This window comes from Dromiciops gliroides, chromosome 1 (genome assembly GCF_019393635.1).
Source record: "Dromiciops gliroides isolate mDroGli1 chromosome 1, mDroGli1.pri, whole genome shotgun sequence".
Classification (NCBI taxonomy): domain Eukaryota; kingdom Metazoa; phylum Chordata; class Mammalia; order Microbiotheria; family Microbiotheriidae; genus Dromiciops; species Dromiciops gliroides.
Genome location: NC_057861.1, coordinates 129,286,009 through 129,310,334, shown reverse-complemented (window position 1 = coordinate 129,310,334; position 24,326 = coordinate 129,286,009). Strand labels below are relative to the sequence as shown.

The 24,326-nt window shown below is 38.9% G+C and overlaps 1 protein-coding gene across 1 annotated transcript in view; it reads left to right on the top strand.

Annotated features, from left to right (window-relative positions):
* The window catches only part of PKHD1L1 (PKHD1 like 1), a 226,410-nt gene that overhangs the window by 184,049 nt on the left and 18,035 nt on the right, over positions 1–24,326 (top strand). Inside the window, exons 71-72 of the mRNA XM_043975706.1 lie at positions 42–199; positions 23,647–23,782. Of these exons, the coding sequence (XP_043831641.1) occupies positions 42–199; positions 23,647–23,782 (294 nt within the window). The remainder of the gene's footprint in view (positions 1–41; positions 200–23,646; positions 23,783–24,326) is intronic.

Genomic DNA, 24,326 nt, shown 5'->3' with positions numbered 1-24,326 from the left:
TTTTTAAGATTGGAGAAAGGTGACCTTTCATTGTTTTTTAGGTCCACAGGATCATGGCTGGTGTACTGGATACACATGTCAGAGGAGAGTGTCACTGTTTCATAGCATTATTGCCCTAAACAAATCTTATGAGATTTATTTTACTGGCACCAGTCCTCAGAATCTTCGACTAATGTTGCTTAATGTTGAGCAAAACAAGGTAAGGTAGAATATTATCAAACCTTTCCTAAATATAGCTACAAAATTTTGTCCTAGCTATTTTTCCTCCCTAGATTTACTTATTTAATCCAGTTGTGGATACCACATTTAAGAAAAGACATTGATGAGTTAAAAGATGATGGTAAGAGAGGGCAATTAGAATGAAAAAGGGACTTGAAGAGCAGGGTGATGGCTTGTACATGAATTGGATTTAAGTGAGGCAAAGTAATCAACCTCACATTGAAGTCCAGTGGCAAGACAAAAGTCAAGATGACTGACTAGTAATGGCCTGGGATAGAGTTTTCTTGAAATAACTAGACCTCAGACTAGCAAAGGTAGTACCTTTACCCACCTTCTTTTCCCTTACTCTCTCTCCACCCTTTCCTTCTCCATCCATAAGTAGCTTCCCCCACCCCCCACCCAGCATTGAAAGCCACAGTTTTGACTTCTACCCCTGACGTTGACCTAATATTTCACCACTCTACAGAGTCCTAATCCTTAAAACACCTTCTTAACTAAAGATAGAATATATATATATATATATATATATATATATATATATACACATTTGCATGTATGTATGTATGCATATACGTATGTATATATTAGAATGGAATTGTCTCTAGAGAATAACTGCTCAGTCTGGAGCTACCAATGGCATCTTTAAAAGCCTTTAATATGAACATTGACAAACCAGAAGAGGACATCAGCAAATCTATGGCCAATAGTACAGCTTCCAATAGTGCCCCAGTCACCCTGATGCTTGGGGTCCCTGCTAGACACTGTAGTTCCCTTATTGGGAAAGGATGATGTAAAATCAAGGAGCTATCAATAAGTACATGAGTTCAAATGCAGGTGGCAAGGTTCATGCCACTGAACTCAAGTAAGTAAATTGTTCTTTCTAGCATTTTGAACTCATCATTTAGTATATCAAAAAGATTTCATGGTAGAGTTTCAGACTTTTTCCCAGTCTTCCCTGAAGTGTCTAGCTGTCCAGAACTTTGATCATCTTTGACGACACAACACAGTAAGTATCTTAGACAAGATTTGAACTCAGGTCTTCTTGACTCTAGGCCCAGCAGTCTATACCTGGGTGCAGCTACATGGGGCAATGTAAGTCCTTTTCTCCAAGTCCTCATTGAGATTCCCTGAGATAGGGGGCAGCTAGGTGGCACAGTGGATAAAGCACCAGCCCTGAATTCAGAAGGACCTGAGTTCAAATTCGGCCTCGGATTCTTGACACTTACTAGCTGTGTGACCCTGGGCAAGTCACTTAACCCTCATTGCCCCGCCATAAAAAGAGAGAGAGAGAGAGAGAGAGAGAGAGAGAGAGAGAGAGAGAGAGAGAGAGAGAGATTCCCTGAGATATAGCTCCCTGTAGGGGACCAACCTTGAGAGTTAGTTTCTCTGTTGAGTCCACAGCCAGCATTTCTCTTTCCCTACTCAGGCATCACTCACTGAAGCTGTTGCATTTCTCTGGTCTTTCCACATCTGTCTGCAGATGCTTCTCCAGAGGAGATTCCTACTGCTTCTCTTTGCCAGTGAGATCTTTGATACTCCCTTTCATGAACTGAATTCACATAGTTATTGACTGGACACATCCAACTTGGGATATTTGTTTGCACCTAAGGTCAAGAAAGAATAAATACACACACACACACACACACACACACACACACACACACACACATACACACACACACCTCAAAACAAAACATAGGTAATGCTCTTGGCCAGTTAGAAAGGAAAAGGACACATCTGACCTTCTGGTTAGCTCAGAGTCCTGCCTACTGGGAGCTACCAAAGAAAGAGACTAACCAACTTCTAAAGCAAGCCTTAACTCAGGGAGTTGTGCAGATATGTGAGGACCTTGCATTAAAGTGATGCCACCTGAAGGTGCTGGTGGCTTTTGCCAGAGCATTGGTGAAGTCTAAGGAATAGCTGAGGGAAGAAAGGGTACAGTGGCCCTGCAGGGAAACCAGCTAGAGCCTTGCTGAAAAACTGCAGCTCTCTGTAATAGAAGGGGACATAGCTGAAGAAGTGGGGAGGTTGGACTGGCTTTCACGAGCACATCAGCAAAAATGCCCCACCACACCCCCCACCCGCCCCCCACCAAATGAGCTAAGCAGTACTCTCTGTGTAATAACTTCAGTGGTAGGATTCAGATTAGTGGGATTAGTCTTTCTACTAGTAGTATGATGATGGATTTTAAACTAATTATGCCCATCTTAGAGAAGCAAAGACAAGAGATTTGAAAGAGAACCAGATGCAAAAGAAAATAAGCCATCATTGTTAACTATAATTTGTATGGGAAAGGAGTAGTCAAATGAACTTGGAATATTTCATCAAAACCATTAAGAAATATTTGAAAATGTGCATCTCTTGTTTTTTGGTGAAGGAGTTTTTGTCTCAATTATTACCATAATAACTAATGAACTACCTGTGCTCCCTTTAGCCAATGGATGCCTCCCCTCCTGTACATTCAGTTTTGGCTAACTAACTTCTAAGTCATTGGTTCCTCTGAGTCTTTGGTCAAGGAGAAAACTTTTCATCATCATAGAATACTTGCCCTCATTCATTATGGTCAGAAACAGCTCCATACTAAAAGCAGGTAGACTATGTCTGTGCGTGCTCGAAGCCTGCCTTCTCCCCTATTGAGTGTATTACTGGAAGAAATAAATCATATCTATATACTATATACTACCTTACTATAAATGAAGCCAGAAGGTATAAAGAAATCTTAGCTAAATAGAAAGGTGGCTTGGAAATCATTGTAGAGGAAGTTGTTGGAAATGGCTTCTTTATACTCCCAAAGGCAACAAGTTTTATTTTTATGGGATACTTGTTCATTTCACCTTTCAGTGTTCATGTGGAGCACATAAAAACAGACCACCATAAAGATCATTTCAATGTGTCTGTAAATATCCATTGCAAAGGACAGAGAAGTAGAGAAGTTCAACAGAGTACTTGACAAAGTCTTCCCAAATATTGCAAAAAAAAAGAAAAGAAGATATAGGAGAGAATGTTAAAAACTATGTTCAGAAAGATGGTTAGAGCTCTAGAGGTGAAAATGTTCAGTCTTTGGACAAGTCAGGATCTTCATGCCTATGTACCATAATTACTTTCTTGAATAATAAATTGCCTCTGCTATGATTCTGTAAGGCCACACTACTGTCCACCTTGTCACCTTCCTGCTGCAGCTGAATGAGCAAGTGGACAGGGCCCAATGTCCTAGATAGGATAAATTCTACTGTGGATTTCATATATGACTAAGACTGGCACAAAATTTGGCATAGAAGAGGGAATATCTTACACCTATTCTAAAGGCGAATATATGTAGTAGGTCCTGGCACTAAACTGTCTTTATAAGTACTAATTCTTGGGCTCAGCTAGGTGGTGCAGTAGATAAAGCACTGGCCCTGGATTCAGGAAGACCTGAGTTCAGATCCGGCCTCAGACACTTGACACTTACTAGCTGTGTGACCCTGGGCAAGTCACTTAACTCTCATTGCCCTGCAAATAAATATATAAAAGTACCAATTCTTACAGCTAGCTACAAATAACAATGTGTCTATGGACCTAACATTCTTATATGATCTGATATAAAAGTATTGAGCTGTCCAAGCATCTTTTGCTTATGACCTTTTAACCTAGATGATACAAAAGGACTCTATGTTTGTCCCAGAAGCTGTCTGAGATACAAAAGTATTCAAGCTGGTCCATTGGCTGGTGTCTGGAATGCAAAACTAAAAAAGTTTGTTCCCATGGCCATGTCCTCAAGATGCAAAGATGCTTGCTAGGCTATGGCACCAACCTGTCAGAAGACATTCTGATATAAGAAGTCCAAGTTCTCCCTTACAGGAGAGTTCTAAAACCAGTATTCTATAAATTAAATAGTAGTCACCTTTTAATACACCAGAATATTGTGTTATAGCCTTTTTTAAAGCCGAACTGCTAGTCATTTGTTCACTACATATAATTTCATTTACCTCAGTTTGATGAAAAATAATATTTTATTCAAGCCCTAGGACATTGCAAAGTCTCCCCAGCAAAGTTCACAATAATGAGAAAAAGATTAGTTTAACCATTCTGTTGGTAAAACAAGATGGATGAAAAATATTTAACCATTCAGTCTTTGAGATGAAGTTTCATGAGTATCTCATTCATTCAATAAATATTGGATAGCCAAATTTAAAATATGTAATAAAACCCAAAGATACTAGATAATGACAAGCATTGAATGCCATCATGAAAAATGAAGCTATGTATTACTACATATAGAAATAGCATTAGGAGGACCCACATGTATAAAAATATTTGTAGCTGCTCTTTTTGTGGTGGCAAGGAATTGGAAATTGAGGGGATGTCCATCAATTGGGGAATGGTTGAACAAGTTGTGGTATATGAATGTAATTGAATACTATTGTGCTGTAAGAAAGGATGAGCAGGAGGATTTCAGAGAAACCTGAAAGGACTTACATGAACTTATGCTGAGTGAGATGAGAAGAACCAGGAGAACACTATACACAGTATCAACAACATTGTGTTTTGATCAACTGTGATAGACTTGATCCTTTTTAGCAATACCATGGTCCAAGATAGTTCCAAAGGACTCATGATGGAAAATACTCTCCAAATCCAGAAAAAAGAATTGTAGAATCTAGATGCAGATTGAACTATACTATTTCTACTTTTTTATTTTTCTTTTTTGAGGTTTTTCCCTTTTGTTCTGATTCTTCTTTCACAGTATGACTAATGCAGAAATATGTTTAATGTGATTGTATGTATGTAAAAAAAGAAATAGCATTAAGAACTAAACTGTTGAAGATATGAAGAGCAACTTTGGCAGATAGTTTTTTACAGTGGATCATAAATTTATTGTCATAAAAATGAGTGAGAGATACAAAGAAGATAGGATCCCACTAGGCCTATTGTTTATTTTTTAAACATTTTACTCATTAGTACATAATGGAGACTTGAAGTCTTTCCTTAACTAAATATCTCTTATTCATTAAAAATAATAATACAGACAACTTATGATAGATATGAATACATGTATATATACATATATGCATATACAGAACTTTGTTCAATAACTTGTGTGATTAGTATTAATATCAAGTGAGATATAAAACAGGAAGATACCTACTCATTTAAGGTATTTGTCACTGTAATAGGAGATGTTCTGCACACAATACGTACAGAAGGATTCCCTACTGATGGTAAAGTTCTCCCTAAACTCTTTTTTTTTTTTTTTTAGTGAGGCAATTGGGGTTAAGTGACTTGCCCAGGGTCACACAGCTAGTAAGTGTTAAGTGTCTGAGGCCAGATTTGAACTCAGGTACTCCTGACTCCAAGGCCGGTGTTCTATCCACTGCACCACCTAGCTGCCCCTTCCCTAAACTCTTACTCAAAGATATATTGTACTAATTTCATCAAGCCCTAGGACATTGCAAAGCCTCCTGAGCAAAGTTCACAGTAATGAGAAAAAGATTAGTTTAACCATTCTGTTGGAAAAACAAGACGGATGAAAAACATATAACCATTCAGTCTTTGAGATGAAGTTTCATGAGTATCTCATTCATTCAATAAATATTTATTAAGCATGTAATATGTGCCACTGTGCTAGTTGCTGGGTATACAAAGCCAGAGACAGACAAACACACAGGCAACAAACAGAGACAGAGATAGAGACAGAAAGATGGGGTGGAGGGGAGGCCGGGAAAAAACCAACCCTGACTTCAAGAAGTGTGTGTGTGTGTATGTATATATGTGTATGTATTGAAAATTTATAACTGGCCCATAAGTCAGCCATAAGTAAGGAAGGGGGGGTGGGGGAGGGAGGGGCTTCAAAAATCTCCCAGGTTCATTAAGCCCCATGTGGGCCAATCTGCAAGGGCCTGCCCCCTCCCCAACTGCTTCTCCCAGACTGATAAGAAAAAAAGATTAAAAAGCCTCCTTTCAATTAAACAAAAATGGGGTTTATTGATATGAAATAAACTTAGAAAAGCAAGAAATACGACCTGTGAAATTCGGTACATGGACTCCACCACTTCTTATCTCCCTGTTGTGAGATTTAAAATTGGATATTAGATCATAAATCTCCCCTACTTAACCCTTCCCTTAATTCATCTCCCAGACTAGTAAATGGAAGAAGCTTCTGGTTTTCTAGATAGAGCCTTTATTGTATATAAGGTGTTGTTGATTAGAAGGATAGGAAAACAGAAATACAGTACAAATCGTCTTAAATCTAGGCTGTCTATATTCCTTATAAAAACTCACCAAACCGATTTAGGCCACCTTTGGAGTGAGTCAGACCGTCTGTGCCGCGCCGCCCGGAGTCCCGCCAAGCCGGCAAAAAAGGCTACTCCCGTTCTCTCCACCCCGGAAGTCAAAAAAACCCGGCAGGCAGTCTGACATGCGCAGCAGGCGCACTGTACCTGGCAGGCAGTCTGACATGCGCAGCAGGCGGACTGTACATCTCCTCCCCAAAAGGGTGGTCCTTGAAAAACTGGCGTCTTTCACTTATCCTAACCGACTGTTAAAAACTTTCATATTTTACCACATTTCCCCCCTTTGCTTCCTCAAGAAACGGAATGTTTCCTTGATGGAACAGTAAAAAGAATATAATAACTTTTGCTGACTAATAATATGCGAACAACAATACAGAAAAGGAAGAGAGGAAAGTTTTGTCCAGAGGGGCGATTTTTTTTTTTTCTCATGAACCGACGCTTTGACATTAGTCTTGCAAAGGGAGAGCCTCTGCAGAGAGTACATGTTACAGATAGTATATAACAGAAAGGAGATAGTAAAAGCTAATAAAGCAAAACAGTTCATATAAAGTCTCTGAGTTCTCTTGTCTTCTTGAAGTGGTAAGATGTCATCAGGAGGAAACTGGATTCTGGTCTGGAAAACTGGATTCTGGACTCTGGTCTGGAAAGCTGGATTATCTTCTTTAACTGTTTGAATTGCTGTATTTTTAAAACCTTAGCATAGCATTGTCAATGATCAAATTAATAAATTCCATTACATTCCCTCCTTTATATGGTTAGACTTGTAATAGAGGGTTGAGGTAGTTATGCAATGTGTAACACTTTTTACCACCATGTGTCTGGATCAAAGCCAAATTTAGTATGTGTTCATGACACCTGAAAATGTTATGGAAAGGTTATCATACCATATCTCATGGTTCTGAGACAGCCAGTGATTGTGCTAGGCCACAGGTGAATTCAACTGAGTGAGATAAAAAGATAAATAAGTTCAGTTAAATTAGGTTAAATTAGGAGGGAGAGAGGATGAATACTGGACTGTGCCTAGTAATTGTGCTCTACATAGTCACCATCATAAGCAAACCATGGACTTACGTATACCTGTCTCTCCTTTTGTTGCACATATATTCTCTCCAGGGCCTGCGTCAGAGTTCACAGCAAGTTAGTCTCTGAAATGATAAGTTTCCATATTTCTGAAATCTCATTAATTTCACCAAAGACAATATGATGGTAAAAATGTGTGCTATGCTGCATAACTGAGAATATATTAGTGATATATACAATAATTCCAAACCATACCCAGAGTATAATGACATATAAATAATAAACGAATGTAAATAGCTGATTATATTAGACATTGTTACATAATCTTCTTTTAGACATTATTACATAATCTTCTTTTAGCAAGTAGACCACATCATCTTATACATGAATTCTCTGGTATAACAGTAGCAGATACTTAAAGTGGTGATTAATTCATCAAAAAGAAATAAGACTTCAATTAGCAAGATTCAATATTCAATGTTTTCAGTGAGGTATCAGGCAATTTCTGGTACTTTTTAGTTAAACAGAACAACATACAAGAGAAAGGAGAAAAATAAATAAATAAAACAAAACTCATTAGAACTCATGGTTCTCTCAAAAAGAAAGAGTAAATAAAAAAAAAGAAGAATTCTGGTAGCTTCTGAGGCCCGATAGCCTCACCCACAGCATATACTTAAAATGTCTTTGAATAATCACTTAGTTTACAAAATTTAGTTTTAAAGAAAAGCAAAAGAAACAAAAGTAAAAAAAAAAAAACCAAAGCAAAACCAAAAATAAAAAATAAAAAGCAAAAGATTCGCTAAGCACCCTTTTGTGCTCTTAAAGAACTTAAAGGTGCAGTCAATTCCAGGTCTTTTCAGTGCCTTTCAAAAGTCAAAACAAAAACAAAAAAACCCAAAAATTAATAAAAAAAAAATAGTTGAGGTAGGCCAGAAAACTAGGCCATGTACTTCAGTGCTTTTGCCTGTAGAAGGAAATGCTTGTTAAATTATAAGGTATTTAAGCTGCTAGAGTTTGGGGTATGCCACATTGTTTTAACTGGTTCCCCAATTCTCTGCATGCCAAAGTGGCAGGGGTTTCTGAATTGTCATTGATCTTTCTAATGCTGTCATAATGTTCTTTATGGTAGAAAATGTGGAGTTCTGTAGCATCAGTTTTGTCTGTGCCACTGATTTTCAATAAAGGCTGATTTAATTGATGAACCACAACATTCAGCTGATGCTGCTTAGCAAATGCTACAATTGTATCATTTCCTCCCCACTTTCCAAATTTCTTTAATTCATCAACATATTCTTCAAAAGGGGAGTCATTTACTATAAAAGACTCAAACTCTTGTCTATGGTTAATCATATAAGAAGCAGCTTCTTGTCTGTGTCTGAGATGATTTCTACAGTGACCTTCTAGCTGGTCTGCTAAAGCCCTAAAAAGGCAATTTCCGTCTCCTGATACTTTACGAAGACTGAGTCCCAAAGCATTTAACTGATCAGTGGGATTCTTAAATGGGAACTTCCTGTTTCCTCTGAACTTTCTTTGCTCTTTAACAGTTGCTATCGTTAGGGTTTTTACCTCTTTAGCGTCTACCTCAGGTCTATCTGAAATCTCTTCACCTATGAATGGTGCAGGCTTTATATGAGAGCAATGAATCCATGAGTCTTTTTCACCAATTTTAATGGCGGTAGGAGTTGTCAATAATACCTGAAAAGGTCCTTCCCAGGCAGGTTGAGTTCCACTGGTTCTCTGAAAATTCTTTACATATATTTTATCTCCTGGGTTGAAGTTATGCAATGAAAAGTCTAATGGTCCTGCCTGGACCACAGCTCCTGCCTCATGGAGTTCACGTAGCCTGGTCTGTAATTCCTGTATATAGGAAGCAACAGAAGTATCACCTCCCACCAGTGATGTATAAACTGGGGAAAAAGTTTTAGCTTGGATAGGAGGGTGACCAAAAAGCATTTCATAAGGAGATATATGAAGTTCTCCTCTTGGTCTACTTCGTAGATAGAATAATGCCAATGGTAGAACATCAGGCCATTTCAAATGGGTTTCAGTACATAATTTGCCAATCATACTCTTAAGCTCTTTATTCATACGTTCGACTTGGCCTGAACTTTGTGGATGGTAGGGCGTGTGGAATTTTGGAGTCACTCCCAAGAAAGAGTAGATTTGGGATAAAATCGAATCAGTGAAATGTGTGCCTTTGTCAGAATCGATGCGGGCTGGTGGGCCAAAACGAGGTACTATCTCTTTAAGAAGAATTTTGGCAACAAAGGCAGCTGTGGCTCGGGGGCTGGGAAAGGCCTCCACCCACCGAGTGAGCTGATCAACTATAACAAGGCAAAATTTATAATGTCCTGCTTTTGGCATAGTAATATAATCAATTTGTAAGTGCTCAAAAGGTGTATATGCTAGAGGACGCCCTCCATAAGCTTTGACCTTAAAAGCATACTGATTATAAGACTGACATGTGGAGCAGCCCGAGCAGATTCGAGATGCTGTATTAGTCACACCTGGTGCTATCCAGGTTCTCTTAATAGAGTCTACAATGCCTTGTGTACCAAAATGGCCTTTTCTGTGAACAGAGAGGCATACCTGGTGGTAGAATTTCCGGGGAAGAAATGGCTTACCTTCCGGAGACACCCAGATGCCATTGATCTGTTTCGCCTTAAATTTCTTTTTCCACTTTTCTACTTCAGAATCGTCATAGGTTAGGTTGGAAGGAATATCCTCAGAAGGTGAAAGGTTAAATACATGTTCAGGAGCTTCTAATGCAGCAAGCTTGGCTGCAGAATCGGCTCGTGCATTTCCCTTTGAAACAGGATCACTATTCCCTGTGTGGGCAGGGCAATGTACAACGGCTAGGGAAGAAGGCAGTTTTAGGGCATCTAAGAGGTCCTTGATAAGGTCCCCATTGGCAATAGCCTTGCCCGAGGATGTTAGAAAGCCTCGTTGACGCCAAATCATACCAATAAAGTGGCATATGCCAAAGCCATATTTCGAGTCAGTAAAAATGGTGGCACTCTTATCTTTAGCTATATTACAGGCCTGTGTAAGAGCCACAAGTTCAGCAGCCTGTGCACTAAAATGGGAAGGCAGAGAAGCTGCCCAGAGGGTGTCATAATCAGAAACTACAGCAGCTCCAGTAAAACGGGTTCCCTCTCTCATAAATGAGGAACCATCTGTATAGAGGACAAGATCAGGATTTTCTAAAGGTGTATCAAAAAGATCATCACGGGGTTTTTCAGCCATATCAACTAAAGAAGCACAGTCATGCAACGGTTCCCCCGAGAATGGTAAGTTAGGGAGTAGTGTTGCTGGATTAAGAACTGTGCAGCGTTTTAAAGTGATATTCTCATTACCTAACAGGGTTATTTCATACTTAGCCAGCCTTTGATCTGAAAAGGCTTGTGTCCTGTGACGTAGTAAGAGAGCCTCCACTTCGTGAGGGCATTGCACAGTTAGAGGGTTACCTAGGACCAAATCAGAGGCTTTTTCTACCAAAAGCGCTGTGGCCGCCACTGCTCTAAGGCAAGGTGGCGCTCCAGCCGCTACAGGGTCCAGCTGAATTGAATAGTAGGCTATAGGACGTTGGTTAGGCCCCAGTGACTGAGTCAGGACTCCAGAAGCCACCCCCCTTTGTTCATGCACAAAGAGAGTGAAAGGCTTACTATAATCTGGCAGTCCTAGGGCAGGTGCTGATAACAAGGCCCGTTTTAATTCTTTTATGGCTGAGAGATGCTGGGGATCCAACTGTAAACTGTCTGGAACAGAACTTTTTGTAAGAGCTATGAGGGGTTTAGTAATTTCACCAAAAGAGGGTATCCATTGTCTACAGTACCCAGCTGCTCCCAGAATGGCTCTCAACTGCCTCTTAGTAGTGGGGGCAGAGAGTTGTTGAATGGCCTGGACTCTCTTAGAAGAGACAGAGCGAGTTCCAGCAGCCAAAATAAATCCTAAATATTCTACCTGGGGCAAACACCATTGTACCTTTGTCTTGGAAACCTTGTGTCCTCTCTTGTGCAGCTCCAGCAGTAAGTGACGGCTATCTTCCTGACAAATTTCAGCATTAGGAGAGGCCAAAAGTAAGTCATCTACATATTGTACTAGTGTGGAGCCCTTAAAGGTAATAGAGGCCAGATCCTGCTGTAAAATTTGGGAAAATAATGTGGGACTGTCTACAAATCCCTGTGGGAGTCTAGTCCAGGTCCACTGTCTATTTTTCCAGGTAAAAGCAAATAAATATTGGAAGTCCTCATGTACTGGTATGGAGAAAAAGGCAGAGCAAAGGTCTACCACTGTGAAACATGTAGATTCATAGGGAATTGAGGAAATTATCATAGCCGGATTTGCGACTATAGAATGTCTAGGAATAACATAATTATTAATCGCTCTAAGATCTTGCACAAAGCGATAAACAGGTTTACCATCTGGCCCAGGCTTGGGTTTTTTAACTGGCAAAATGGGAGTATTGCATGGAGAGTGATGACATGGAATAATAATACCCTGGCTTTTCAAAGCCTCAATTATAGGGGTGATCCCTTCTATTGCTTCCCTAGACAATGGATACTGTGGAATGGAGGGGGGTGGTCCCCCCTTAACTTTAAAGGTAACAGGCATGGCAGACTTAAGGAGCCCCACCTCATTAGGGGATGAGGCCCATAAAGACTCAGGAATGTCAGAGGGGATTTTGGATACCTCCCCTGCTGTTCCTTGAGCTTCTGTAAGTAAAATTGGTAATAAATGAACAGTATCCTCTGGCAATTGTAAGGAGACAGCCCCATCTGGAGCACAAGATATGGTTGCTCTAAGCTTGCAAAGGAGATCACGACCTAATAAATTTACAGGGGCATCAGGCATGAGTAAAAATGAATGTTCCACTGTTAAGGGCCCCATAGATACCATGCGAGGATTCAATTTTGCCACTCTCTGGCTCTTTCCTGAGACTCCCACTACATTCAAAAATCCTACAGGTCTACACCCAGCATCTGGTTTGCTTACTAATACTGATTTAGAGGCTCCTGTGTCTAGCAGACAATCATAATAAGTCTCCCCCACTTTTAAGGTGACATGTGGTTCATTACTCTGGGGAGGTGAATGGACTGGCACAAGTGCATTCAAAAAATCTGGATCTGGGAATATATGGCTTTCATTATCTATGTTCCATTCCTCCCCAAGACACCATCATTCCTGTGTCCTCTTCTGAGGGGGGTCTTGGTTACCATTATTCTGGTACTGCCTTTCTGTATTCCTCCAAAAAGATCTATTTCTATTTTGATTTCGCCTGTAATTAGAATTAGAATTTCTTCTCCAAGTCCTACATTCTCTCAATTCATGCCCCTCCTTACGACAGTAACAACACACCTTAGTGTCCTTGTTCCGGTGTCCACATGGCTGACTAGGAATCGCTGGTGCCAGAATGCTCTGTTTAGGGTGATCTGGATCTTCCTCACGTGAGTCAAAGACATAATTTGCAAGTTCCTTAATTCTATCTACTGAGAGATTTCTCCAGTCTGGACATTGTTTCAGAAAGTATCTGCGTATTTCTGGCAGTGAATTATAAACAAATGTGTTGAGAATGATACAGGAATCTCTTAAATCTACTGGATCCAATCTGGTGTACTGTCTAGCGGCCTCACAAAGTCTATCATAAAATCTGTTTGGTCTTTCATTAGCCTCCTGAGGTAGGCTTAAAAATTTCTGCCAGTTTTCCGGTTTTCTAGAGCAAGATTCCATTCCCTTCAGAAGTGTTTCTCTAGCATCTTTTAATCTTTGGAAATCCCTATCATCATTATAATTCCACTCTGGATCCTTTAGAGGCCATTCCACATCGGCCTTACCTTTCGCAACAAGGGCATTTCCTGCTGAGATAATATCTGTAATCTCAGTTGGGGACAGTAAAGTTTCCAAAAGGCAAGTAACATCAGCCCAACTGGGTTGATATGCATTAAATATAGTCCTTAACTGTGAAATTACAGTGTTTGGATTTTTCTCAAAACTAGGGATGATTGATTTCCATGCGCTCAAGTCACTTGGTCTAAAGGGGCTATATTTTCTGACTTGAATTGGCACTCCCTTCTTACTATGTTCTATAGCTTCCTGCAGAGGGAGTAGTTTCTGCTGATCTGATTCTGAACTTGGATCATCTCTAGTAGAAACAGCCATTTTGAGGTCTCTCTCCATATGTGAGAGTTTCCCCCACATCATAACAATGATAATAACAAAAACAATGATAATAACAAAAACAAAAAAAAAACAACAAAAAAAAATAAAATCCTTAGTCGTATGAACTATGGATGTGGTATTAAAAGGTATTTCAATTGCAGGCATAAAATTTCTACTTATATTAAACGTATTTTCCCAAAGATTCTCACGTATACTATTATACAAAAAACTTTTTGCTGCCTGAATGAGGAAAAAACCAATAATGTTATGAAGGACCATTGAATAAACTATTCCTCTAAGTCGGGATGTTATGCTGTCCCAATACATTCCGATGAGAAAAATCAAAGGGATGGTAGAATATTCGAGCATCTTGCCCTTTAAACTGGGCTGGCTTTTCTGTTTAAAGCAAGACTTTTAGAGGCTTAAAGTCTTTAAGGGAGATTAGACAAAGGGAAAGTCCGCGGGGGGGGGGGGGGGGGGGGGGGGGGGTATTTGGAAAATCCACCGAATTAGCCGGCTTATGGCCAAACTAGGGAGGGTGGGAGGGTCCTTAAGGTCCCTTCGGGGTCGCCAAACTGTGAGATTTAAAATTGGATATTAGATCATAAATCTCCCCTACTTAACCCTTCCCTTAATTCATCTCCCAGACTAGTAAATGGAAGAAGCTTCTGGTTTTCTAGATAGAGCCTTTATTGTATATAAGGTGTTGTTGATTAGAAGGATAGGAAAACAGAAATACAGTACAAATCGTCTTAAATCTAGGCTGTCTATATTCCTTATAAAAACTCACCAAACCGATTTAGGCCACCTTTGGAGTGAGTCAGACCGTCTGTGCCGCGCCGCCCGGAGTCCCGCCAAGCCGGCAAAAAAGGCTACTCCCGTTCTCTCCACCCCGGAAGTCAAAAAAACCCGGCAGGCAGTCTGACATGCGCAGCAGGCGGACTGTACATCTCCTCCCCAAAAGGGTGGTCCTTGAAAAACTGGCGTCTTTCACTTATCCTAACCGACTGTTAAAAACTTTCATATTTTACCACACTGTGGGTCTCTTGCGTGCCTCAGTGAACTCTCAGTTGCTCCCTCTCTGTGGCTGTTGCCGGCTTCTGTTGCCACTGCCCCACTTCACTCTAGCTCCCCTGCATCTCCTTGTGTCTCCTTCACTCTAGCTGCCTCCTTCCTCAGTTGTTTGCTCTGTCTACCATCCCCTTCACTCAGTCACGCCCTGTTACCCCCCTACTCTCCCTTTCTTCCTTCTACTGACCTCCTCACCGTCAGCCGCCTCCTCCATGTCTGGGCTTCCGAATAATAAACCTTTCTCTCTCACGTTAAACTTGGGCTGACTGCCCACTCACACCAAGCTAATTTTCTGGTACCCCCAGGGGCCATGCCCAAGGCCGGCTGGGGCATGGAGCTTCTGTGCCAGTGAGCCCAGAGCCAGGGCTGGGCTGAGGAACCCGGGGTGTGCCTGAGGCTTCCTGTGCATATCCTCTCTGGGAGTGTCTGAGGCAGCATTTGAACTCATATCCTCCTGGCTCCAATCCCTATGCCACTTACCTTTCACAAGACTTGGCAACTAAGTAGATATGGAGGTCAAGGAAAAATGAGGTATCCTGGATGATATGAATCTAGATGGCAGGTATTATGTCATCAATATATTTATACAAGAGCTGCAGATGGTCAGTGAGCCAAACATAGAATGAGTAGGAGGAGGAGATTGGGTTGGTTGAATCACATTTTCTAAGTTTTGTAGTGATTTCAATAATCACAATTATTACAGCCCATGGCTATGTAGCACTCTTATTTTGGAAAAAAATGAAGTAATTCCAAATGCAATGGAAAAGCATATGTTAAGCTATAGTATATTATGAACATTGATTTACTTCCATGAAGTTAGGGATGTCAGAAATTGGAAAAGATTCTATATCTTCAATATCTTCCCATCAAAACTAGCAATTAAAATGCCCATAAAGAAGCAAAACTATGAGAAATTCTCAAAATAAAAATTTTAAATCACTAAGAAGAATAAGTAAACCAAGGAAAAACTTAGCCAGGATGAACAAATAATATTAATTACAAGGACAAAAATGTGTTGAATTATCAACACAGTATCACAAAGTTAAATTTCTCAGGACTCAATGAAATGAATAATATATTTTTTTAAATTCAAGGAAGAAACTAAATTATAAAAAATAATGAGAATAAAGGGGGCAGCTAGGTGGCGCAGTGGGTAAAGCACTGGCCCTGGATTCAGGAGGACCTGAGTTCAAATCCGGCCTCAGACACTTGACACTTACTAGCTGTGTGACCCTGGGCAAGTCACTTAGCCCCCATTGCCCTGCAAAAAAAAAAAAAAGAGAGAATAAATAAAAAAGGAACTAGATGTATCTAAATGATCTTCAGAGGAGATAAATATGAAATTAGATCACACTTAAAGGTATCAATGACAATAGCAAATAAACATTAAGCAACTTTGCATCTCATAGCACATAGCAACTAAATGAACAAGGGAATATTTAGCTTATTTATAAAAATAATTAGATAGGGGGCAGCTAGGTGGCACAGTGGATAGAGCACTGGCCCTGGATTCAGGAGGACCTGAGTTCAAATCCAGCCTCAGACATTTGACACTTACTAGCTGTGTGACCCTGGGCAAGTCACTTAACCCCCATTGCTTCACCAAAAATAAATAAATAAATAAAATTAAAAATTAGATGGAAAATTAATCAAAATAGAAGATTTCCACACCACGAAGGAGAATATGAAAAATCAAAGTCCAAAAAGAATTATAGATTTGAAGAGTGCTAAAGAAACCGAATTGGACAGAAATATGAAAATAATTGAATGGAAAAGAATTAGGAATATATTTTATCTCCCAAATGTACATGAAAGAAGACTGCTCACACGGTTTTGGAAAGCATAAGGGAACCTACTCCTACATTGTCCCCTTCAAATCAACAACATGTATGCTAAACAAAGACAAATGATAGCCGAAAAAAGTCCAAAGAAAGTTACTTTGCAGAAAAGGAAAAGTAACAATAGAAATAAAATTCTCAAAGAGGAAAAAAAGGGAGAAGATAAATCCTAAAATGATAATCATTGTGGATTAAAATAAATAGAAGAAAAGCTACCAGGAAAAAAGGATTAATACTGACAATGTCTAATAAAATGAACTATCACAATATTCAATGTAAATAATAAGTGCACTAAATGAAAAAAACAAGACTAAGATGAAAATCTCATAATGAAACTAACAACCTGGAATTAACTATTGATAATATACAGAAAACTATAGATTTATTGAGAAATTAATTGTTACTTTGGATTACAAAAGAGCAGAAATAGAACAAAGAGCAAAACAAACTTAAAGATTAACAAAACTAGAATAAAGTGACATCTTCAAAAGAAAAAGTAATATATGCATAATATTTCAAGAAATCATGCCTCCAAATCTCATGAATTTATTAAAATTAAGGGCTAGATTACAAATCGACAGAATACACAGGATACCAATAAATATAAATCCCAGATTCACTTCACACTAGCATTGTTTTCAAACTCTATAACCACAATTATAGAAAATTTTGCAATCAGCTAAGAAGAAAAATATCATATATCAAAAAATGCCAGTATTAATTACAGTTTTCATGTGACTAAGAACAGAGGCATCGGGGCAGCTAGGTGGCACAGTGGATGGAGCACCGGCCCTGGAGTCAGGAGGACCTAAGTTCAGATCCGGCCTCAGACACTTAACACTTACTAGCTGTGTGACCCTGGGCAAGTCACTTAACCCCAATTGCCTCACTAAAAAAAAAAAAAAAAAAAAAAAGAACAGAGGCATCTAGTTGAGGCTGTGGATAGAGCCCTGGAATTGGAGTGAGGAAGCCCTTCTTCAAAACTAGCCTCAGACACTTAGTAGTTGTGTGACCCTAGGAAAGTCACTTACCCGCTATCTGCCTCAGTTTTCTCACCTGTGTAACGGAGGTGATACTAGCACCAACCTCCCAGGGTTGTAGTGAGGATAAAATGAGATAATTTTTATAAAGCATTTAGCATAGTACCTGGAAAATAGTAGGCATTTCACAAATACTTGTTAAAAAAATTAAGTAGAATGAACTACAATATAATATATAGACTCATACACAAACAGATCTGTGACCTCATTGATATGAATGTTCCTTCTATTATATGGATCACAATCCATCAATGTGTGCCCATCCTATGCTACTCTTATCCACAGAATCTCCACTCAACATGTTTAGCGACCTTCTTCAATTTCTTCTGATATTTTAAGGATACCAGTGGAGTAAATGTGCTTATCTCATTATCCCTCTCTCACCAAAAGAACAGCGCATCATTTTTTCTATCATACATTTCCTTGCTTGATGTCATTCTTTATTCTGATTCTCCATCATAGTTCCTTATTTGTCAGGTAGCTTGATCATACTCATTATAAGCCTATCCATGGTCTACTATAATACATATACTACTATATACTACTATACATAGTCTATTCATTTTTAAGTCTTCAGAAACTATAATGTTCTACAAATTGAATCACATAGCAACAGAAATAGAGCATTGCTATTTAAAAGATGAACCTTGTATCTGGAAGAAGTTTGGGATTATTAAATGAGGATATTTTGCAGTTTCTCAAAGACAATCTAGCCTACTTCCTTCCTGCTTAATCCTGGGCCCAACCCATTACCCAAGGATTACCACAGACAAAGAATTCATCACTAAGTAGCTGACATCTCCATATTTTGCTAGACTTATTCTCATAAAGTAGACTCAGTCTATTGGAGGGACTGCACAGTCCTTTCCAGTATGGTTGTAATGTTCATTGCTTAAAATTTACTGGTATAGCCTTTGAAAATGTAGGGTCACATCCACACCATGATGAGGCAACAGTGCAGAAATTTGTGAAAGATAAGCCAATAGGATTAATGAATATTGGTGCAAAAATACCAAATAAATACTGGAAGAAAATAATAATGCAGTGTTTAAGAAACATTGTGTTCAAGTAGGACTCATATCAGGTATGCAGACATGGTTCATTTTAGGAAGACAACTAATATTATATATCACATTGATAAGAAAACTCACAAAAATAGTAAGACCATGTCAATAATTGCAGAAAAGGCTTTTTATACAATAGAAAATATATTAATTTTAAGCACATTAAAATGATAACAATAGAAGACTTTTGAATAAATTGATAATAATTATTTGAAAACAATTATTGCCTTGTTAGAAATAACTTAGAAGACAGAATAAAGGCTATGTAGAGATAGAAAAGGAAGTGGGATAGTAATGTAACAAGAATTTGTTGTTCAGTCATAGCCAACTCTTTGTGATCTCATTGGGGGTTTTCTTGTGTAGGGGACAAATTTAATATGGGGAGAGTTAATTGGGTGGCTCGCCATAATATTGGGGTTCAGAAAGTAATGAGGGACCTCTAGGTCCAAAGTTTCCTCCCCTCTGAACTGCCTTTTTTAGTTATTTCTCCCAGGCCAATAAGAAAGGAGCTTAACAGCCTCTTTTCTTTCTTTTTTGTTTTGTTTTGTTTTATTTTTTACTTTTGGTGAGGCAATGGGGGTTAAGTGACTTGCCCAGGGTCACACAGCTAGTAAGTGTCAAGTGTCTGAGGCCGGATTTGAACTCAGGTCCTCCTGAATCCAGGGCCGGTGCTTTATCTACTGCGCCACCTAGCTGCCCCCTTAACAGCCTCTTTTCCACAAACAAATCAGGTTTTATTTATTGGGAATAAAATACACAGCAAAGGTGAAATTAATAAAGTCAAGGACAAGGGAATAGGGAAAAAAGAAAGTGGATAATCTCCCTGACTCTAGCAAAGGCTGTCTCAAACCCAAATTTGCTTTCAGCTCAGCTAATTCAAAGGGCTGGATTTAATTCACCATCAGGGATCCATAATTTTTATGGGAGTCAGCAGCCAGTCTCTAGTCCTCTCCGAATGCTCCTCCAAGGCCAGAGAGTGAGCTACTTCCTGTTGGGGTCCCTTTTTCTACCTTTTTCTCCCTCCCCCAAAGGGAAGGTCCTTCAAGTAGTGTGGCTGAGACTAGTTCCCTGTTGATGATACAGTCCACAGCCACACCCTTCTCAGGGTTGGACAAGTTTAAACTAGGTGGTATAGGTGTTAAAATTAGCCTCAGGCTCCCCAAGTGGAGCTTCCCCTCCTCCTCCAATTCAGCTTGGTGGGGGGAGGGGGGGACCTCTGAGACAGGCTAAGCTGTGCATATGGGGAGTATGGGGCTCAGCTGGCCTTGAGGGCGGCCAGCCCTGAGTTTTACCTGAGAAAGAAAGTTAATAAAAAAGGGATGCTAGAGACACTGAAGGGGAACAGACAGACAGAGGAAGAAGCGGTAAGGAGTAAGGGGCTTTTCAGGGTTCGTTGCTATGGTGCAGAGATAGAAGAGACACTGAGGGGGGCAGACTGACAGAGCAAGTAGAGAAGACGCAGTAAGTTAATATATGAGTGAAAGGGGCTTGGAGTTGGAAGAGAAGAGCGGAGCAATGAAAGCTCAGGGGAGCTGGAGTGAAGGAGAAAAAGAGTGAAAGCTGGAGAGAACCAGTCCAAGCAGCATACCCTCAGGCAATTGGAGGCAAAGGCCCTTATTATATTAAAAGCAGCCAGGTCATATAATTTGCATTTCTTTACCCTTATCTTTTACATTGATTTTTATAAATAAACTCCACTTTGATTATTTAATTAAGAGGCATCTTAATCATTTGCTTATCAATTTGGGAGCAAATCAGTGTGGAGAAATTTTTAAATGGCCCATACTAAGTTAATAGCAGTCAGATAGCCAGGCAGTCAAACATCCACAGATTAGGCCCACCAGTCAGAATAGGGTCCCCGTTAGCAAAATATTCTTACAGTGGCTAAAAATCTAATTGTCTTAAGTGGGTACTAAGTAGTTTCTCATTCACACCCAATTCAAACATTACTAAATCAATCAGGTCGGACCCCTTGGCATCTGCCAAGTTCCATTATTTTACCACACTTAGCAGAGATACTAGAATGATTTGCCACTTCCTTCTTCAGCTCATTTTTACAGATGGGGAATTTGAAGTAAACAAAGTTAAGTGACTAGCCCAGGGTCACACAACTAGTAAGTGTCTGAGGTCAGATTTGAACTCTAAAAGATAAGTCTTCCTGACTCCAGACCCAGCACTCTATACCCAGCACCCACCTAGTTGCCCCGTAACAAGAATAAGACATAACAAATAGCCTAAGTAGTACAATAGTGCCCATAAGATGTTAAAGGAATCAACAGATGTATACTAATAGGTTAAATGAACAGACTCTTTATGGAAGATTTGTAGCAAGACACGGGGAATCATATTATGGAATATGGTGTTCAAATTTACATCAGGGAAGGATGAAATTATGGGTATGTCAGAATGTCTAGTCATGATATTGCCACTCCCTCACTGATTCACAAACTAATCAGTCGGGCAGCTAGGTGGCACAGTGGATAAAGCACTGGCCTTGGATTCAGGAGGACCTGAGTTCAAATCCAGCTTCAGACACTTGACACTGGCTGTGTGACCCTGGGCAAGTCACTTAACCCTCATTGCCCCATAAAACAAACAAACAAAAAAAACAAAAACAAAAACCAAACTAATCAGTCTTCATATCATTAAGCTATCAAAACTAAGAGCTCATATATTAACTTACTACACAATTCCAACTGTATGTAATGTTATCATCCTCCTTCTATACTTACTTATTTCTTCAAGCATGTAGCTGTAGTGTAAGTACAAAAAGATTTTATTTCCATAACACTTTATGATTTGCAAAGAACTTTTGTCACAACTCATTGCTATATGGTAGTATAAATATTATTATTGCCATTTTATAGATGAGAAAACTGAGATCAGAAGAAATTTCCCAAGGTCATACTACTAGCAAGTAATAGAGACTAGAACTGAATCCAAATCTTGCCTCAAGACCACTGTTCTTAATACTACTACAATATGCTATGAATTTTTTTTTTTGGTGAGGCAATTGGGGTTAAGTGACTTGCCCAGGGTCACACAGCTAGTAAGTGTCAAGTGTCTGAGGCCAGATTTGAACTCAGGTCCTCCTGAATCCACGGCCGGTGCTCTATCCACTGCGCCACCTAGCTGCCCTGCTATGAAATGAATTTTTAAAGAATTACACCACAATTAATTCAAATAGTGGTATCCATTTTAAAATAGACACTAGCAGTAGAGGTTATTAGGATACTTTTTTTTTTTCTAATGATCATGGCATTCCTCCCAATACTTCTGATAATACCATAAGAGTTATAGATTCTTGAATGAATTTTGTTTTTGGAAGCTTGATAAAATTTTTAGAATATATTAAATATAATGAATTAGATAAAGCTTGGTAAGATCAGGCTTCACTATCATTCTTTGTAAGTAAAAAAAAATGAGGTAGAAGCAGGTAGCTGACAAAGTGCAAAGAGTGCTAGACCTAGAGTCAAGAAGACATCAGTTCAACTCTAACCTCAGATACTTCCTAGCTATGTACTCCTGGACAAATCACTTAATTTCTGTCTGCCTCAGTTTCTTCATCTATAAAATGGGGATAATAATGGCACCTGCCTTCCAGGGTTGTTGTGAGAATCAAATGAGATAATATTTGTAAAGCACTTTGTAAACCTAGAAATGCTATATAAATATTAGCTAAAATAAATAAAAAGGTATGACTATAATAAAAATTAATTGTATTATTTGACTTACTAAATTAGCTCTGAAGACAATTCTAAAACAGGAGTTACAGAAATGTTTTGAGCAGAAACATTATTGAAATGAATATATAGGCTCTAGAGGTGACTAGCTGGAGTAGACAATAGTATTTGAATGCATGTGATTGGCTTTTCTTCTTTAAAAGTAGAGGGGAGGATATAATTTTTAAAATATTTGTTGATATACTTTTTAGATCACCTTCATTTCTGAATATGTCCCTTCTTCCTTTATTTAGTGAGCTACTCCCTTGTAACAAACAAAAAAAGAGAAAGAAAGAAAGAAATGGGGGAAAAAAAACCAATTCCAAACTAACCAATCTATTAACCAAGTGAGATAATACATGTCGTGTACCATATCCATACTTCTTCACTTCTGAAAAGAAGGGAGGAAATTATAATTCCTAAATCTCTCCTCTTAAGTCAAGTTTTATCATTGTAATTACATAGTATTTAGTTTCCTTTTAATTTATTTTCTATTTCCATTGTTGTAGTCAGTGTAGTATTCCCGGCTCTATTGACTTCATTCTACATCAGTTCCTATAAGTCTTCTCATACTTCTCTGAATTCTCAGTATTTGTCATTTCCTAGTGCAATAGTATTCAAGTACATAGATGTACAACATTTACTATTCACCATTAGTGAGCATCTAATTATTTTCCAGTTTTTTTGCTACCACACATACAAAAAAGCACTGTTTTATGTATTTTTGTGGATGTGGGGCCTTTCTATCTTTGATCTCTTTGAGTTTATGGCTCACAGTAGAATTCCTGAGTCAAAGATTTTTTTTAAGAATAATTCAAAATTAGAAATCAGTTTAATTTAGAATTATAGCTTATATTATTGTTAAGAGAACCTAAGTATGACAATGAAATAAAAATGAAGTCAAAAGAAGAGGTAAAACATTATTACTTTTCTTAGGTCTACTGACTGACTTTCAATACATGTTCTGCCCAACTTTCTTTAGGTTCACTTCATTTTAGTTAGGTAATGTTGGATGTGCTTATTTTCAAAACTGAAATTCATTACAGAACTAAATATTTTTAAAGGATTAATTAAGTACCTATTTACATGTGAGGATATTCTTTGTGGGGTACTGTATTAGGTAGATGATTATGAAAAAAGAATCATGCAGACCTTGGCTTTTAGGAATTTACAGTTGTATTTTATAGTCTATGTTTTAAAGGAAACCAGGGCCATATATTTATATCATTTATTTTTAATAGGCTGTTCGAGTAGCAATTTTTTTTTCCACTCTTCAGCGTCTGGATGTCTATGTGAACAATTCTCTGGTTTGTCCTAAAAATACAGTATGGAACCATCAACAGAAGGACTGTGAATTTAACATTCACCTACAGACAGGTAATTCCCCTGAAATTATAATACCAAAAATATATTTTAAAAATAAGAGTTAGTGATGTCATTGTGACTGATTTTTTTGCAATTCAGAAGCACACCCATGAACCTTACAAGCTAAAATGGCGAATAGTCAGAGTATATCCTTCCACACTCCAAGATCATCCTAAGGGAGAGAGTAGTGACTTGTAGCCAATTAGCTATGAATGTGACTGTCCCTTTACTCTGACCCTCCCTATCCCCAAGACCCGCCAATATAAGCATAGATCAGAGATGAAAAAGTCAGCCCAAAGAGAGGGAAGGAGGCTGTGGGTGCCCCGACAAGCACTGTGTGTAACATGTACCCTGCTCACATAGGTAAGACCATACCGGGAGCAGCTAAGTGGTGCAGTGGATAAAGCACCGGCCCTAGATTCATGAGGACCTGAGTTCAAATCCGACCTCAGACACTTGACACTTACAAGTTGTGTGATCCTGGGCAAGTCACTTAACCCTCATTGCCCTGAAAAAAGAAAGAGAGGAAGGAAGGAAGGAAGGAAGGAAGGAAGGA